The following is a 20,445-nucleotide window of genomic DNA, read 5'->3' on the forward strand; positions in this document are numbered from 1 at the left end:
AGTAATAAAAGAAAAAAAAAAGTACCATTGAAATGAAAGAGTTGGAAAAGACTATATGTAAATTGGCAGACAGCGTAAAATTAACCAGCGGTCAACAATACCGTGCATAATTTACCGGCGGTCAGCGTTTTGATGTTTGTTGACTGTTTGGATTGCTTGTGTGGGTGAGAAAGTAAGAAAGGCCACCAGACACTGTGTTTTTGGTAAACCCCGTTGCATTTTGCCGGGGATTCCCCCATTTCCGTAGTACCCTATTTATCTTCATTTTCCTACGTCCGAAAAATTTGTCGATCCTATTTTCTTTTCTGGAGTCAGCGCCAGGGAGATGTCTCCCTGCTCACTACTCATAAACATTCATTATTTGTATCCTGGGCGGAGACACAAATCATGGAGGTATACACACATTTCAACACTATTAAACATGTTTACTTTAGGACATAGTGTAGGCTACATGCGTATTCCAATGTGCGTAACATGTTTACTTTAGGACATAGTGTAGACTACATGCGTATTCCAATGTGCGTAACATGTTTACTTTAGGACATAGTGTAGGCTACATGCGTATTCCAATGTGCGTAACATGTTTACTTTAGGACATAGTGTAGGCTACATGCGTATTCCAATGTGCGTAACATGTTTACTTTATGACATAGTGTAGGCTACATGCGTATTCCAATGTGCGTAACATGTTTACTTTAGGACATAGTGTAGACTACATGCGTATTCCAATGTGCGTAACATGTTTACTTTAGGACATAGTGTAGGCTACATGCGTATTCCAATGTGCGTAACATGTTTACTTTATGACATAGTGTAGGCTACATGCGTATTCCAATGTGCGTAACATGTTTACTTTAGGACATAGTGTAGGCTACATGCGTATTCCAATGTGCGTAACATGTTTACTTTATGACAGAGTGTAGGCTACATGCGTATTCCAATGTGCGTAACATGTTAGTTTACTTTAGGACATAGTGTAGGCTACATGCGTATTCCAATGTGCGTAACATGTTTACTTTAGGACATAGTGTAGACTACATGCGTATTCCAATGTGCGTAACATGTTTACTTTATGACATAGTGTAGGCTACATGCGTATTCCAATGTGCGTAACATGTTTACTTTAGGACATAGTGTAGGCTACATGCGTATTCCAATGTGCGTAACATGTTTACTTTAGGACATAGTGTAGGCTACATGCGTATTCCAATGTGCGTGTTAAAATCTAGTTGAATGGGATTCAACTAGTCAATTTCTAGAGAAGAGAGGGCACTTAAATTAATTCTTTAATTAATTAAAAATTGTTTGCCCTTATTTAAAAACAATACGATACGAAAGCAGAGAGAAAGAGAAAAAAATGCATATATTTATTCTGTTGTCATGATGCAAAAGATAGCCTAATAAGCTTATTTATTTATGGATAGACAACACCCACCAATAAGAGTTGTACTTACTGTATTGTAGAGAAAGAACATCGATTGTGATTGGTTTATTACTACAATGGTCTAGAGAGAGTGAACGAACTTTCTCTTGTGCAAAACAACGTTTATTATCGACTCCTACTCACGTTTGGCCTACATTAGCTGACTGTATAGCGTCGAGTCTGGAGTAGTAGCGTCCGCGGCCGTTTACTACTGTACTGATACTCGAAGCTGGATATAATCGACTGACAAATCGTGCGTTTTAGTTACTCTGCCGATCGCATTCGGGTATTATTTAGACGTTTCTAATTATCTGTTAAATTAAAGGTAAGCACATTAACTTATATATAGGGTGTACAAGCAGCATGCTCAGATATATGCCCGGATATATGATTGTATGGACATACACACAAACGAATTTTCATGATGAGTTAGTTATATTACGCCTAATAGCCTATATTACGCCTAATATAAAAGTAGGCTTATATTCGCGGCGAAGTATATTAAGTATCTTTTACCTTGAATACAGTATATACACTGTATGTTTTGTAGATACAGTACCTTTTTGTAAATGTAAACTTACTTTGATCATGGAAGAATTATTTTTTACCTCCATGCTTTGAATGATTTTTATTATTATATTGTAAATGTTCTCTATTGAACCACTTTGGAAATCAATGCTTTAATTAGCACTTAAAGTGTCATTCAGTATAAAGATAAATAAATAAATCCTGGAAAATCCTATAAAAGTACTGTAGTGTTAATGTTCAAAATATGGGTTATTATCAAACTCGATCAGGTGAAATGAGCATACGGATACGACATGAAAGTCAGCATAAAGTAAATCGCCGCACGCGCGTCCTTGAACCCTTGTTTGAAAAGGGAGCCCTCGCATCCCGTTTCATCCTGTAGATCTGATTTTATTTGAATCATTAATTTACATCAATAATCTTATATGTAGTCAATAGGTAGTACATATAGAATACATGTAGCAATACATACGATACCGTACAACAAGAACATCGACACAACAAAGCACACTTTATTATAAATGAAAATAGCAATATTATAAGAATTAAATAAATCCATTGAATCTAGAAGCAATATGAAATAAGATAAGAATATGCATGACTACGGTACATCTCTTACTTTAACAGAAAGACCAAAATGGAAGGAGAAAATACCATTTATAGAGAACGAACAAAATAGTTGCTCCGTCATTTGAGAGTTGGTAACTTGATAGTATTGCTATTAATATTACATTTATTAATGTTTATTACAAAAACCCGGATTTTAAAAACAAGTTCGATATTAAACGTTTCCTTGTGACATGCAATGTTATCAATATAAAAGGAACTTTCTGAGGCCAGTTAAATACTTGGCTGAATTAATCGCACTCATTTATAGTGTGAAGGTTTGCTTGTACTATTGAGTACTGTGGATAGTTCAAGTAATAATAATCACCTCTATAGTTCAACGACACTAGTTGTTAGTACAATGATCTCGAATACAAAATCGGATTATTGAGGCGTAACCACGCATCAATATTAAGAAAATCCGGTCTGTACTTTGTTGTACTTTCCCTCTACGGTATTCTTATTTTTCAATTAATTTGTGACAAGAGTACAGTTAGCAATTATTTATTTAAAAATGTATTTATCATGTAAGCTTGTATGTACGGTCTTTTTTCCAAAGTCTACTGGACAACAATTCTTGTTTGTATGTAGGCCTACTTTTAGAAAGAAAATATTGATTGATCGATTTATCTATGCATAAATACCGTATTTATTTAGTATGTATGTGTCTCTTCTAATTGTAAAGTTGTCAAGGAAACAGTAGTGATATGCGATTGGTAGTACAGTAGTAGTAATTTTTCAGTTTGAGTTCAGTGTAATGGAAAGAGCAATGACCTATCTATATTATATAGCTTAAATCAATAATAATCCAAAACACACCCTTATCTACTTTGAACATCTAATAGTAGATAATATCATGTATTCGCAGTCTGGTTAGTATCGTATTGCGAGACAATATTTTATTCCAATTCTCTTCCATACATTCAATATAGAGTCCTTCAAATATCTGTTGAACACAATTTACCGCACGGCAGGGTGTTAATATCTTTCTCTTTTTGAACCTGAGCATCACGTCGTGCTCTTACACACCATGACGTATGCGGACGTGATATATTGTCAGCAGAGAAGTTTGTAACTGGTGCCCGAACTGGTTTGTAACTGGTACCCGAACTGGTTTGTAACTGGTGCCCGAACTGGTTTGTAACTGGTTTGTAACTGGTGCCCGAATTGGTTTGTAACTGGTGCCCGAACTGGTTTGTTAACTGGTTTGTAACTGGTGCCCAAACTGGTTTGTAACTGGTGCCCGAACTGGTTTGTAACTGGTTTGTAACTGGTGCCCGAACTGGTTTGTAACTGGTGCCCGAACTGGTTTGTAACTGGTGCCCGAACTGGTCGTAACTGGTGCCCGAACTGGTTTGTAACTGGTGCCCGAACTGGTTTGTAACTGGTTTGTAACTGGTGCCCGAACTGGTGTTGATAAATTTTGGTTTAGTACGGTAACGGTACGGCAATATACTTATCTTATGAGAAAAAGAGAGTTCATCAAGAAAACGCTCTCTTTTTTTAAAGTTTATTATATATTACAGCACAGTGATCCTTTTATTAAACATCCTTTTTTATAGATGCGTTTAAACTTGTTGCTCAGTTTCTTTCTTGAACTGGTAATTCGCATAATAATAATAATAAATACCCGTACAATATAATATATGAGTCAAATTTACATAATTAGTCGCAGAACTTTTGTTAATTAACTCATTCTTAAGAGCGTTGTGTTCACAAAATAACAATTAATGCACGTGTGAATATAATATTTTAGATAGTAGCTTTAAAGATGACTAATGACTAATTCCAAAAGATTTTTTTAAAAATGAGTTATTTTGAAGTATCATAATAGTTATTAACTTTCACCAAAAATTAGTCGAAAAAAAATAATTTAACTGAAATACAGAACCTTTGTTTAAAAAATAACTTTGACTTCCAGTCAAAGTTTTCGGGCAAAACATATCTCATAATGCAACGCGCTTGTTTGGCTACTGGCTACTCTGTAAAAACTTCCTCGCGATCTGTGTGAAAATACCTTCTCAACCGTGACGAATTGTAATGTAAACAATCCAAATTAGCATCATGCATAATGCATACTCGTGATTTTGAAATCTTTGTTTACTTTCGCTCGCGACGATTTTCCAGACGAAATGTAATCAAATTAATTTACCTGTTAATTACGTAAACTTGATGTTTTTGGCTCAACTTTAATATTACTGTGATATGGCCAATTTAAATTTAGAATATTTTGACCTTCATTTTTTGTGTTTCAAGGGACAATACGTACATCTTTAATCGTAGCACATTTTTTAGAAAAGTAAATACTAAAACGTCTTTCCCCATTTTTCAGATGACGAGGTGGTATTCTGTATTGTGAAATTGTGGCTATCGACAATTTAAAGATTGTGGAACAATATTTAGGCATGTTACCAATCATACATGTAAAACCTTGGGGTAAAATCTTACAGTGTAGTTGAACTTTCTTAAATTTCCGAAAATCCATAATTAAATTGGCTTTTGAAATTTGTGATTTTATGAACTTGTTTGGCATGGTTCCTTGAACCTAACTGGCTCTCAATTTCATTAGTGCCTTTTGTGTTCCATTTAGTCAATTTTGTGCAACGATTTTCCAATATGCCGTTTGATAAGGAACATAATGAAGTTGAAAAGGTAAGAAAATGGCCCGAAGGTGCAATTCTAAATCACAACATTCCTGACGAGTTCGATGTAATGCATGATATGCTATCGTTCGTTCAACTTTGGTTTAAAGTAGAACACCAAACAAGAGCGCACACTCCGATGTTGTAAGCCTATTTTAAAATGAGGGCGCTTATTCCTCCGTTCATTCACCCTGACTATGAATTTCTTCTGGGTTAAAAAAAATTTCATTAAGGACTAGCAGCATGGTATCTCTTCACTATAAAGTATTAAGCAAGTCATGTAGGCCGAGGATAAGTTTGTATAGTCGTTTCGTTAATATACCGTACAAACTTTGCCGAGCACCGATTATACCTCCATGCACACAATTTGAAAATACTGTAGTAGCAGGGCCCTATCAAAAAACCGATAGCCTATATTACGACCAAAGCTAAGTAGCATGATCAGTGGACAAGGAAAGTCGCAGACCTTTCATGGATAGGGACGAGGTTTGACAATTTTAGGAATGCAATATACACATAGACTCGGCTAACACTTCTGTATTAAATGTGCTGGTAGAAAAGACTTAATGAAATTAATTCTAAGCATATATATTGTTTATGCTTTTTTGTTTTCCATAGATAACGAAGTCCATTCCGTTAGATAAAAGTGATTGAAAAGTATACTGTAGTTAAGTATTTAAAGAATTTCTCTCCTCACCTTTATACAAAGTATAAATTGATTCTTCCTCCTCTCCTCAAATATGTAGATTTTAGGGAGTAACATGATTGAAAAACAATTTCATCTGGTTTCGATGTGGTATAATCATGTATGAACTCTATCTTACTAATATAAGTTAGAATGATGGAAATTTAAACGGATTACAATTGAGATATGTGTAATTGATATTAAAAGCAATATCAATAAAACTGTTTTAATGTTAATTACTAACTAATTATTAACTCTATTTATTTTGTGATTGAATTGAGAGTCTTACGCTTACTTAACCCCCATTTCCTCCTTGAACAAAGCAACGTAGCAGTCAATACAAAGAAAATGAGGCTCAGTGTACGGTGCGAGTAAACTATGAACGACTTATACAGTATCAACAAACACACAGTAGGCCAATATTCGAACAAAGTATTACACAATGTATGCTTCGTTTTCCTGTTATAACATAATATATGAAGGTAATAAGAACAATAGCATATCAGGAGTTTAAAAAAAAATATGTACAATATTATTAATGTATTGTTTGTGACGAAATGCTGTATTTATGTTTTTGAAGATTTAATCAATTGTTAACTAATTGGAATATAAGTTGGTCCCGTAATTTCACTTATTCTATATGTACAATTAGAATATTGTTCCATTAACTTTCGCCGCTTATATTTTAATGTACGTGCATGGTTCTCGTTCTCTGGGTCACATGTTGCATAACCGAACTCGTTAAATCTAGTTTACAGCTCACCAATCAACACTGACGTGACAATTAGGAAACTTGTTTAAATGAAATTGTGTTTAGTAATAGTACTAGTATAACTTACATACACATTACGCAAATTCAACTAGAGATGCTATTATTACTAAATACAAACTTCTTCAAAGATGTGATTTTTGTATTACATTCAACAAAATTGGGAACCACATTGCGTGCGAATATAACTCATACAAGGAAATATGTAGTGATTAGTTAGTTAGTGATTAGTAAATTGAGTTAAATAGGCCTATTTACTCTGTGAAGACAATTTTTTCATTACAACAAACGTCTTATGCGTTAATAAACATGGGTTTCAAGATGCTTTGTTGATATGATTTAGTTTTGAACAAACCAAAAAAAAAGCGTGTATAGGGTTCAATAATCATGGAAAAGACCACTAGTCTACATTGTATTGTCAATGATCAATTCAATTATTTATTCCAAGCTTGCTTGTCACGTATATAAGAGTTAATGAATTATGATTTAAAAAAATTACATAAAAGGTTTATAACATGGCAGTGGTAACAAATATCCCGTAAATCTTCTAATAGTAACCCACCTTATAATTCAATCTATAATAATAATCCCCCACTACTCTAATAGTAACCCCCTCCCCCCTTCTAATAGTAACCCACCTTATATTTCAATCTAAAATATTAACCCCTCACTACTCTAACTCTAATAGTAACCCATGGGGGTTACTATTAGAGTCACAAAAACTTATGATGCAGCCGTAATTTGAAAATAAGGAGATAATGCATGTTCATCTGGGGAGTGGGGGAGGATTGAGTGTTTTTGAGTTTATAAAATAAAGTTAGCGTTCAACCAAATTTGTTTATTCGTACTGTTTATTATTTTGCTATGAGTTGCTGACCGGAAAAGTTGGGGTGGGTTACTATTTTCAGGTGTCTAATTTAAGATTAGTAATAGTAACCCACTACTCTAATAGTAACCCCCCCCCCCCCTTTTTTTAATAGTAACCCCCCCCCCCCCCTTCTAATAGTAACCCACCCTAAAAAACAATCAAAGCATAATAACCCATGGGTTCAGGGTTACTATTAGAAGTTTTACGGTAAAAAGTGTTGGAAAAAAGGAAAAAAAAAGGTATGTTCACCTGACAAAATGTAGTAGATTGGAGAAAAGAATTTTGTAATCTATTAGTTGATCCATCGAAAAACCTAGCCCTTATTATAAAATATTGAAACCAGTTCACATTCGAATTACTTTTAATACTTATCTTTACGTCAAGCAATAAACATATTTCCTCTGAAATTTTATAATGATCAATGTTACTGCATTTGAAAAGATGATAATCTGTTTTATGTCCAACATTATCAGTACTGGTTGTAACTTGTAATTGAATTTCGTGTTCAAAAATAGGCCTACAATTTTGGAATCAATATTGTACACGCCTTAATTGACCCCCGTCTAATCATTGTATATAATTATCTTTGCGCTGTCGTCAATTATTACATTTGTGTAACAATAAAACATTTTTTCTTAATAAAACAAAATGGCGGTTGATTTAGTATAGAGCTGCATGAATATCGTTGACTGTCGACATATCAGCAAAATTATTTTCAACAGCATCATAATGAGATCTTTTTCTTGTCTTTTGAAAAATATCATTATGAAAACACAGTGACTGTCCTTGAACCAGACAAGCAATCACTTTGATAGAGATAATTACGGGGTTCATTCCACGTTCAATCTTGAAAGCAATCGATTTTGAATAAAGCTTGAGGCGTGATGGCCAACATAGGCTGCCAATTGATCAAAAATTCATACAAGAATCAACACTGTATATTGAGCAAAAATATGTCTTAATTGATGTCGAAAAGCAGATCTAATCTAAAATGTACCACAACTGTTTAGTTGTATCGTTGTTTGATGTTTATTTGTGTCTAGTTTATTTTATACCGGTACACTTTGTTTTTCAATTATTTAATTGGGAACAGGTATAGGATCAGATAAGTTCGGAACTTTTTTTAAACTTGTTCCCTTCCTCCGGCGATATTAATTAATTAACTAATTTGGTAATGGGTATTGATACTCCTGGTAATGGGTATTGATACTCCTGGTAATGGGTATTGATACTCCTGGTAATGGGTATTGATACTCCCGATAATAATGGGTATTGATACTCCCGATAATAATGGGTATTGGTACTCCTGGTAATATAACAGCCATCCAGTTGATAATTATACATTTTATTTATTCATTTATTTCGGTATAAATGAAAAATACAGAAATTATTGCCAAAAAACTATAGCAGTGAGCACAATATATAACCCATACATTAAAATATTGATGTTAAGCTTAAAGACAGTTTGCAGAGAAGGGACCTCATCCTAGTATTCCTAATAGTTTGATAATTGTTGTAATGGAAGAGAACACATTAACTAGACATTAATTCTAAAGCGCCCGGTGATAGTACAGTAACATTTGATGAGGAAATCTGTGAGAATGAGAAAACGTCGCCCCAACCGAGACTCGAACCCGGACCTTCTGATACAGCTGTCCTAACCATTAGACCACTGGGTGTTTCCTGGTATTGTTCAAACTTGATTGGATAGCGACTCTTTAACATTCTCGGCGTGGTACGACAGAACAGCACTGTCTCTCAATTTATATGTTTCAAATTAATTTATTAAATTTCAGTATATTAAGAAATACTGTATATATATTTTATCTTTTTCTTAATGCATAAGGTAAAAAACCCTTCAGACCCATGAGAGACATTGCTTTATTACATATGTTTTATGGTATTGCCTGTGTTAACTGTGTTAAATATGTTTTGTTTTAGAACATGTCAATATCTTCACTGGAGAGCCAGTGCGATCATGGTGGTGGTCAATTATGCACTGTAAAAGATACAATTTTAGAGAGCTTACTTCGTGAAGACACGGTTCAAAACAGAAAACCGCATTCGTCACGAATGGAAACGCAACGGATGTGTCGGTGTCCATATGTACGCGTTCATCTTGCTTTTAACCCTGGCTCAATCGTGAACAGAAAACTCGCAAATTGGCTTGTGAGATGCGTCCAATTTGCCCGAGGTTTACCTGATTTTTCATCACTGTGTGTTAAAGACCAAATTAGTCTGTTTCTATCTGCCTGGAAGGAACTAGTTATTTTGTGTATGGCACAGGCATACTTTAAGTATACAGTTAAAACTGATGATGGTATCCATAGCAACTCAGATCAAATTGTAGCCAAATCTGTAGGTGGGAATTGTCCTGGAAGAAGAGCATACATGGAGGGTGTTCCAACCAAAAAAGCTGTTGAACAATTGCAATTTGTTTTAAATAAATTTTGGGAAATAAAACCGGACGAAAAAGAATATGCAATTCTGAAGATGCTACTTCTTTTAAATCCAAGTAAGTAACTTGTGTTAACTCACAATATAGCAATGTAGCCTACCTAGTACTATTCTATACGACAATTCTGATTAATATTGGTAAAAGTATAAACATTTACGTTACGTATGGCGTATCATACGTAAACTTGTGCTGGAATTACCGTCTAGGCAAACACGACGAAGGCGCATGGTTATATTAAAAATAAGGATTACAGTAGGATTAGTGTTAAAGGCCTTTCAATGAGCATGCTCTTGTCTTCATTTTGATTGAGTGTTCGAGAAGTATCAGAAAATCCGACAAAAAGTGACAAAATAGTTATCGTTATGGTTATATTTCTTCTACTCCGAAAGTTCATAAAAATAAATAATATTATTCGATACATTACACATTAAAACAGTATTTTGTATTGTTCTCGTTTTTTATATTTTCAGACATGAGAGACCTAACAGCAACAGCAAGAGTTGAAAGAATTCACGAATCAATACAATCAACATTGATGGAATATGAAAAACTGTGTTATCCAAATGATCCTCTCAGGTTGTCTCATCTACTCCTTCTTTTGCCTGGAGTTCGTGGATTTAATAAAATAACATTTGAAAACTTATTTTTTCGTCATCTCATTGGAGATACTGAAATGGAATCTGTTCTTGTTGAATTGATACAAGACCATGTCGTATGCTCTGTCTGAATATTAGTAAATCTGAAATCGCAGCTTTCTGCTCCTATCTATCAATCCATCAATAAGAGTATATACAGCTAGAATTTAAGATGTTGGTTTGTCTACTTTGTTAACACATTCTGCTAATGTAGAGTAGATAGTAAAGGAAATTGCATTGATTAATGTAAAGCCTAATGTACAATTTTCATTGTGGACTTACGATTCTATTAGTCGTAACTTCTATCACACTCTAAATAACGTGGTTTTAAAATTAAATTAACTCGAAACAAGGAATACATTCGAAAATAAGCTTCTTGTAGCCTTGTTAAAGAAGTTAAACATTTTTTTTAAATCGTTTAGAATCAACAGTTTACGAATTAGAGACCAAGTCATTTTAACATGATCTTAAATAATTATTAACAGTTAAGTTAACACTCGTCGTGAAAGATGTCTTGTATTTCTGATTGGTATTGGTAAATTTTCCTTTTTAACCTAATTCTAATTTTGATTCCATTTGTTCTAATACTTTTATATTAATGATTTTATTTATTCATTCAGTCATAAAATTAGTGAGGCAGGCCTCATGATAACCTTGAACTTAACAGTGTGTTTACATGCATAACGCATCATCGTATCATGCTCCGATAAACGCATTTATCCTCGGAGGAGATCCGTCACAGAAAACCTTTTCTCATTCTATATGATTTGTTTTCAGAACGTGACTATAGCTCCGAATAGTGATATTATGTCTGCTATACTTTCAATTGCATGGATCTACTGTGGAGTATCCATACATACAGTACAGTATACGGCACAAAAACTGATCATCAAAATGAATATAGAATGTCTTTAATCACCATGTTTTTTAATCGTCTCCCAAACCCTACTCTTAAATGTACATTAATAAATGCAATAATTATGCAAAATTAAATTATAAAAATGGTTTGAAGAAGCATGTTTGTGTTCGTATTTAAACAATAATTGCCAGTTTAAAATTGTTGCAAATTGTGATTAAGAATCACAATGCGTGTAACATGTGAAACTTTTGTCGTAAGAACACTACAATTACCCTGGGCCTAACCGTAAAACCCATGATAAGGTAATCAAATTGCAAAATGTTTTTGGCAATTTGTTTACAGTATTATGTTTAGTCTATATAATGTACGGTTTTCCTGGCTAAGGAGTGGTGTTTTTTATGTATGTTTTGTTAAACATTGAAAGTGGGCAATAGTCTATACATATTTTGTTTTTTCTCGTTCTTAATTTCCCAAAGTTTTGTTAAAATCACTTTGAAACAGGTTCTCAACGAATTGTTTAAAAGTATTTGTTATTAAACAATACTTCTAATATATTTATTATGTAAATAATGTTGAATAAATTGTTGCTTACAGCTAGTGCAGTGTATTATAATTGATAAATAAGTAATAAATACATTTATGCATTCAGTATGACCATTTAGTGTGATTTATTTAAGGGGCTTTATTTTTTAGTTAACATTTTAATGTTTCTAGGCTATAAATAATTAGTTCACACATTTAAAAGAGCGTACACATTATTATTTCTTTTAATATGTTCTTGCTCAAACAATTTTATTATCCGACAGTTTCATTTTGATGGCATAATCTTGTCAATTTATTAACATAAATAGGTCCCGTAACTTTAAATGGCACTATATATATAAATCATCGAAGAATTTCATTTAACTCATGTTTATGACCAAGCAGTTAGTTGATAAAGATCTGGATCGTTTTTTAAATAGTTCTTTAAAAAAAAAAGATTTAATTTACTGTATAGTATAGGCCTATATCGTATATTATATGACACAAAATAAAAGCAATTCAGTACTAAACGTATTGTGCTTCAGGTTATAGGATGGCACAAGATCCTACGTCGCCTGTCCCCGGGAACCGTGTCACTGGTATCGTCACCATTTATATATTTTTCGTTCGGTAATTTCAGGTCTCATCTGTTATGAATGCTGCCCTTCCAAAAATTGCTTGTCAACTTAATGAAATAGAAATAATAATCAATAAATTCCTCAGAGTTATCGCCGATGATTTAATTTACTGTATAGTATAGGCCTATATCGTATATTATATGACACAAAATAAAAGCAATTCAGTACTAAACGTATTATGCTTCAGGTTATAGGATGGCACAAGATCCTACGTCGCCTGTCCCCGGGAACCGTGTCACTGGTATTGTCACCATTTATATATTTTTCGTTCGGTAATTTCAGGTCTCATCTGTTATGAATGCTGCCCTTCCAAAAATTGCTTGTCAACTTAATGAAATAGAAATAATAATCAATAAAATCCTCAGAGTTATCGCCGATGATTGCCTTAAGCTATCACTGTGGGGATATCACAAATTTGGTCTACCTATCAAGAACCTCGGATTTAGTTGTTAAAATTAATTGTCAACTTTCCGAAGGAGAGAAAAACTTTTGTCCCACGGAATTAAATACTGCCCTAAACTGTAACAGGATGGCGTACAAATATATTTGCATATCCACAAAGTTGGTGGTGAAATAGAGATTGTGAAGAAATACTAAAAACTACAGCATTAAACTTTATAGGAATGTATTGCATGATTAAGGAAATTGTAGGAACGAAGTAAAGAGATGAAACCATTCTAATAAGAAAAGACCAGATAATGACTAGATGACTATAGAATATATTAGGGAACTTAATATAAGTATAATTAAAGAAGCAATTCGCAGGATGAAAAGAGGGAAGTCAATTGGATTATATTTGTATGCTAAGGTCTCTGTAGAAATATTGGTACAGGTTCAAAGAGATGTATTTTGCATGTTTCATTAATTTCCAAAGAGATTAGTCCAACATAAATCCAACAAGGGTTGGAGATAGATGGAAGCGATCTCATGATCATAACATAAATCCAACAAGGGTTGGAGATAGATAAAAGCGATCTCATGATCATAACATAAATCCAACAAGGGTTGGAGATAGATGGAAGCGATCTCATGATCATAAGGAATATCTCTGGAACAAATTGGTGACCACTGTTTATGTTGATGGAGAAGTAGAAAATTATATTGTAGCAGTATATTATTGCGAAATGATTTTGAGGAGAACTGATATGCACATGACGCCGTATTAATAAGTTATGGAGAAGATTTAATATTTTAGACAAGATAGTGTAGAGGAAAGTGAAAGGAAAGGCTTAAATAGCAAAATGATAGAATGTATGGTCTTCTCGAAGTGCCGAGAACCACCAACATGCACTCTAAGGATCGGAAATGACATCGGATAACTGAGAAATACTTGAGATGTAGGCCAATTTACTGCCGCAGATGTAATTGTGAAGAAATCAAATATCGTATCAGACATTGCATTGCTAATTTAAGCCGGGAGTATAATCTGTCCAACACTAATGATATTTCACCATGAGGTGGTTGTTTCAGATAGAAATGTTATAAAATCACATCTGTTAGCATTGCATCTACAGAAGGTATAATATCTGGTCTCGATCGTTCATATAAATTTCTCAAACTATCCATTCCACTTCCTATAAAACGTTATGACATCCATCGAAGCGATTGATTCAAGAAGCTATTTATTTATTATTCATATTGAAGATACAGATAACTATGTAATAGGCTCTTGCGACGTCACCAATATATCGATTTTCATGTAAAAAGAAATATAGGCATGGTCTGTTTATGCTCTGTATGCAATGCATTATAATGAAAAACAAAAACTATAGGCCTACATTTCCGTCGTTTTACACATTCTTAATATTATGTCAACTGCTACTTTGACAGATTTATACTTTACTTTCGTAAGTCCTTGATTGACATTGAGTGTGATGTCACGAATAATGTTGCCGAACTTTGGACATCATAGTAGAATGAGAACTTATTTATTACGAGAAATGTGCATGTGTTTTAAAATATCTGGATATCTAAAGTTAAAATCGATAATTTCATGAATTCATCTATTATAACCATGGAGTAATAATTACTACTCCATGATATAACTAACATATGTTGGTTATATAGATGAATTCATGAATTTTTATAACAATATATTACATTTTTATATTATTATTATATATAGTACTACTGAACTGTACAGGTCACAACAGAACTAAAGTGGAAATGCAGCCTTAGAAACTAACGCTTCATTAACTATATATATAATGACAATCATGCGCATGCTATCACAGGAACAATAGCACCGGATTTTTGTCATAAGTTTGGAGTAATATAAAACCAAATTACAAGGTGCTGTGCCAGAATAGAAATAAGAACAAAGATACGAATGAAATTAATATAATTATAAAGATCGACAACAGAGGTTGGAGCCAGGTAGACTAGCTTTGGGTTCTATGCACTTTCATTTAATATCGGCGGACAATTCATTAAACAGCGTGTTTTGTGTGTACTGTGAACTAACACACGCTTCGGCTTCTCAGTCTCTTTTTTGCGTAATTGAAAACCTGCGCGACAGCAATGTAAAGCTCATATTGTAATTAGCAACATAATGCTATGCGATTTTAGATGAAGTTATTTTCTTTTAAATTTATATTAAACCAAACAACTCATTTTAATGAAATGACTTCGTCAACATGCATTATTTGTATTGGATGGTACGATAGAGAATTATTGGTCTCTATCTATAGCCAATGATAAACTTTTAGTAGGCTACTTTTAAATATATTGTTTTTGTTTTATTGGCACTTACTCGAGAATCAGTGGCACACACATTTCGGTGGTGCGTGCCGTCGGTGGTGCGTCCAATTATAAACAACAACATATAAAAGTAAATAATGATTAAACTTACATAATTTCAGGTAAACATGACAAATCATCATGAGCGAATTGAATAAATAAATTTAAAACAATAAATAAAAACTAATACACTGTAGTAACAATTTATACTTAAATAAATAATTTAAAACAATTAGGTAATGAGCAAATTAATCTACAGATACAATAGGTCAGTGGTAAATAAAAATAAACAAAAATATACGTTTCAAAAGTGAGATATGGATCTATTTTGAAATTATAGATACAGCAAACGGCAAATAAAAGATTTATTTGCTTAATGATTAGTTAATATTTTATAAATGATCAGCTTTCAGGAGTGTAGGCTGGGAGAGGGATGCGAGGGATGCGGCCGCACCACCCCTCCTCAGCTAGCCCAACCATGGTATAGGGCTGGTCCTGGAAGACTTATATATTTTGTTTCATATCAAGTATAATAAGTCCAATTTCCGGGGACCTAGCAACTCTGTTTTTCAAAATTGTCTTAGCTCCACCCCAACCGCGATGGACTGGCCTAGCCCCCCCAACCACGGTGGACTGGCCTAGCCCCCCAACCACGGTGGACTGGCCTAGCCCCCCAACCACGGTGGACTGGCCTAGCCCCCCAACCACGGTGGACTGGCCTAGCACCCCAACCACGGTGGACTGGCCTAGCCCCCCAACCACGATGGACTGGCCTAGCCCCGTAGACTTATAATTTTGTTTCATACTTCAATGTATAAGTGTAATTTTCGGGGACCTGTTAGCTTTATTTCAATTTTCAGCCAAAGTCCATATTCTAAAAAATGTGCTTAGCCCCAACCATATCGGCATTGGTAAAGAGAATGGGTGTAGAAATTATCACCGAAGAGCAAGCAAGGGAAACATGTATTGTGCCTTTATTGATTTTATACAAGCTTTTGTCAGCATAGAAACTTCATCAACTAAATATTCCTTCAAACTTCGTTCAGTTAATACAGAGTATGTACACAAATACACAGACCATAGCATAGGGAATTGAATGTCATGCTGGCTTAAAACAATATTTTTCTCCGATTCTTTTTATTCTTTTCCTTAACGACTTAAACGACGATTATATCAAATATATTATTTGCAGACGATTTAATATTGTTTTCCTATTCAATTATTGGGTTACAAAAGCAATAAATTTGTCTACAAACATACCACACTAAAATTAATTAAAATGGAGGTACTTTGATCAATTATCCATGTCACCATCCACCATGAAGGTCTCCGTCATCAGTCACTAAATCCACCATTAATTATTCATGTCACCATCCACCATGAAGGTCTCCATCATCAGTCACTAAAACCACCATCAGTTATCCATGTCACCATCCACCATGAGGGTCTCCATCATCATTCATTAAAACCATCATCAATTATCCATGTCACCATCCATCATGAAGTTCTCCATCATTAGTCATTAAAACCACCATCAATTATCCATGTCACCATCCACCATGACCATCTCCATCATCATCAGTCACTAAAACCACCATTAATTATCCAGGTAAAATGTATATTTAATCTAAACATTCATATAACAGTCGACTACCGACACATGTCGAAAAGTCCCTATCAGCGCATTGTCAACATCAAATCAATATTCCTACATCCACATTTTTATTAAATCCATACGCAACAAGACATAATAGAACAAAACCAAAAACTTTTGCAAAATCTACATTTGTTTAATCGGTCATCCAAATCTTGTAATTTATTATTATGTTTATATCCTAACAAATCCAAATATAATTCAATTTTAAAAGGATCAACATATTGATATTAGCCCTATGTGACACTTCCTTATTACCAGACTGACTTAGAATTAATTGTGCATCTCAGATCATTTTTTTATTCTTTCACAGACCTGGAACTTGGAAAAATAAAATATCAGGAGGTTTTTTAAACTATAGAGGGTGCTATAATACTATATCACACCATAAAGGGTGCTATTAAAAAACATAAAATATTTGCATTTATAATTGTAAATATGCATAACCAACACATGAATTGATTATAAACAAATATTTGTATGTTTTTTATTTTCTTATCAATATCTAGAGTAGCAGAAATTATAAATTTATACATATATATCAGAAGATTTTTTGTATAGACCTTTACATTTTGTTTGCTTCATTTTAGCAGGAGAGTGGGAGATGACTTGATGATTCCAGCCATTATGGGGAGAGTTGGGAGGTCTGCCTTCATCTTCATAGTAACGACTTTGCTTGAGGTTTACCTATGCAGTAATATCTAGTAACGACTTTGCTTGAGGTTTACCTATGCAGTAATATCTGTAATTCATCTATTATGCCATTTTTTTGTTTTTTGTTTTTGGTTCCTTAAAAAAGAATGAAAAAAAAAAAAAACTTTAATAAAAACAACTTATATTAAATTTTCACCCAAGGTCAACATTTATAATTTTTATATACCGTATTTATTTGAATAAACGCCCCACTATGAATAAACTCCTCCCTCGAATAAAATTCCCCAATAGAACATCAATTTTTATATTTTCACTTCATTTACACTTCTCGATATATTATGTAGTATTTTTTCACATCAAGAGTGTATTTTTTTTTTATTATACATGTTACCATATTACACCTAAAAAATTAAATGCCTCCCCAAATAAGTGCCCTTGGGTGTTAAAAATAACATAGCCATGACTGGTTTTTTCACAAATTTAATTTTGTTCATAATTTTTCCTTTTTGGCTATGACGGCATAATGTTTGCCCTCTAAACCAGTGCATGTTGAGTTTGAGCATATCACCTAAATCACCAATGTTTGCCCTCTAAACCAGTGCATGTTGAGTTTGAGCATATCACCTAAATCACCAATGTTTGCCCTCTAAACCAGTGCATGTTGAGTTTGAGCATATCACCTAAATCACCAATGTTTGCCCTCTAAACCAGTGCATGTTGAGTTTGAGCATATCACCTAAATCACCAATGTTTGCCCTCTAAACCAGTGCATGTTGAGTTTGAGCATATCACCTAAATTGCCACTGGTGAATTTCAGTAATGGTAGTAAAATATTAAGTAAATACAGACATTTTTAATAGGCTATTTAACTTACGATTGCTGTTTGTAGGTAAAAGATTTTCTACTAGATTGTGGGTTTGGTCCTCGTTTGGTACCACTCTGCAAAAAAATGACATCAAATAAACAGAAATGTCAGAACCGTAAACTTTTTTTTCTGTATTATTAGTTCTCCGCACCTCACTCATTGTGATTGTCAGGATATTTTTTTTCCTTCTATCATATTCTTTTTGTTTTCCACAATTTTTGTTGCAGCTGTATCTGTATTGTTTAAAGACCCATTTGCTACAATCAAAATTCCCTACGTTTTAGGGAACATTAGGATAAAAAGATAGAAACAATGCACTAGTAGTTCGCCGTGAATTTCCTCTCTTGGACGGTCTTTAGGCCTAGCCTAGTTAGGCTTAGTTTTTTTAGGCCTAGCTGGTGGTAAACAGCAGTAACGTACGAACATTGTACACCAGCTATAGGCCTAACCTACTTGCTGCATTAATTGCCTTTCTATTTTTGCCAGAATACACAAACACTAACTATTTTATTTTCATTTAGGCTTCACAGTATTTTAGAGGCAGATCCAGACTTGTTGGTTTGGGGAAGGAGAAGATCTAGCTGGGGTTGCTCAACCATCCTCATCCGAAGACAGGCTTTTTTACATTTTTCCAACCATGTGTGATAAGATAATGAACTTGGATAATGTAGTAGGCCTTAGTCTGGGTAATATGGGTCTCATATTAATTGAAGTCCTAAGTCAAAATAATGGAGTTAAAGTTTTAGGCTTAGGAAGTACATAATTTGGCTATACAGATTCAAGATTCTAGGTCCTCATTGTGGCCAAGTTTGGTAGATATTTGAATAATAACTGTGGGCTCTAGGTGGGTAACAACTAACATAGAAACATACCTAGGGGTACAAACATAACCTGGATGGAGGGGTAATTATTGTTATACAGCAATTCATGATACTGCAGGTAATGTATATATTTTATCTTAAATAATATTACTTGAGCCTAAACAAAGTTCAATAAATATGGCTTTTTGTTGTTTGTTTTATACATGATCTACCATTTGGTTCATATATCTCTACCATAACAACCCCAAAGCTAAGACTGTAATTTACATAATTAACAAAAAAACACTTATCTTCTGAAGGTTTTTTCCCCCTCAATTTCAACAAAAAGATTTATAAACACAATTTAAAACTAAGAAAGAATGGAAATGAAACTTACTTTGAACTTGTGGCGCTCTCTGTTGGGATCAAACTGCTTGCCTACATTTGAATGTTTATTTACACCTATATAATAAAAAAAAAACAATAACTTGACCAATCATAGTAGAAACAGCTTTAACTAGGAAATTGTTTATTCTTTTTACAATGTTCAGAGTATGATAATAAATAACAGGACAACAAAACTATCATTGTATATGATAGTGTATAGTCCCAAAGATTGATTGGAGGATTGTGGGTCACACTATTCAATAAACTATTCCAATGAATTCTTTTTACAATGAGCATTATCATGCACAACACACTGCTGTTAACAGTGTTAACAAATCAACCAGTAGTGTGTCTGTAATTGTTCTACTCTACGTTCAAAATTGGAGCTGCTTTTCAAATGGTTAAGGCCTTCACTTAGTCTTTGTTGTAGCAGTGACTTAATTAAATAAAAGTAGGTGTGGTATAAAAAAATGAATGTTTTATCGTGCACATGGTCTCTGGTACGCATTTAATATAAACAAAACATTGTCGACTCTATTTGAAGAACAATTAGCGGTCCCCACACAGAACACGCACATCTAATATACGTAAAAACATTATGTCACATGTGTTTATACCAGCGGAAAAATTTACCATCAATTTGCTGATTGCTGCGCTATATATGGGAGTGTCATTTCTGACCAAATAAAGGTGCCATTTTCATGAATTTTATG

General features: G+C 33.7%; 2 protein-coding genes across 3 annotated transcripts in view; one reads left to right on the forward strand and one right to left on the reverse strand.

The window, feature by feature from the left end:
* Positions 1-1,590: 1,590 nt before the first annotated feature.
* LOC140044947 (retinoic acid receptor RXR-like) lies at positions 1,591-12,122 on the forward strand. Of its 2 annotated transcripts, none has more exons than XM_072089660.1 (3): positions 1,591-1,748; positions 9,463-10,036; positions 10,450-12,122. In XM_072089660.1, exons 2-3 carry the CDS (start codon positions 9,466-9,468, stop codon positions 10,704-10,706), a joined length of 828 nt encoding a protein of 275 aa, XP_071945761.1. In that variant the 5' UTR covers positions 1,591-1,748; positions 9,463-9,465; the 3' UTR covers positions 10,707-12,122. The 2 variants fall into 2 exon arrangements, with proteins under 2 accessions (XP_071945761.1, XP_071945760.1); XM_072089659.1 differs by lacking the exon at positions 1,591-1,748 and adding an exon at positions 6,089-6,366.
* A 4,016-nt stretch (positions 12,123-16,138) lies between these two features.
* The window catches only part of LOC140044943 (exosome complex component 10-like), a 35,793-nt gene continuing 31,486 nt past the window's right edge, over positions 16,139-20,445 (reverse strand). The window contains exons 19-21 of the mRNA XM_072089655.1: positions 19,743-19,807; positions 18,555-18,619; positions 16,139-17,815 (exon numbers count right to left, since the gene is read on the reverse strand). Coding sequence (XP_071945756.1) covers positions 17,776-17,815; positions 18,555-18,619; positions 19,743-19,807 — 170 coding nt within the window. The 3' untranslated portion in view covers positions 16,139-17,775. The remainder of the gene's footprint in view (positions 17,816-18,554; positions 18,620-19,742; positions 19,808-20,445) is intronic.

The sequence above is a fragment of the Antedon mediterranea genome, chromosome 3 (assembly GCF_964355755.1).
Source record: "Antedon mediterranea chromosome 3, ecAntMedi1.1, whole genome shotgun sequence".
NCBI lineage: Eukaryota > Metazoa > Echinodermata > Crinoidea > Comatulida > Antedonidae > Antedon > Antedon mediterranea.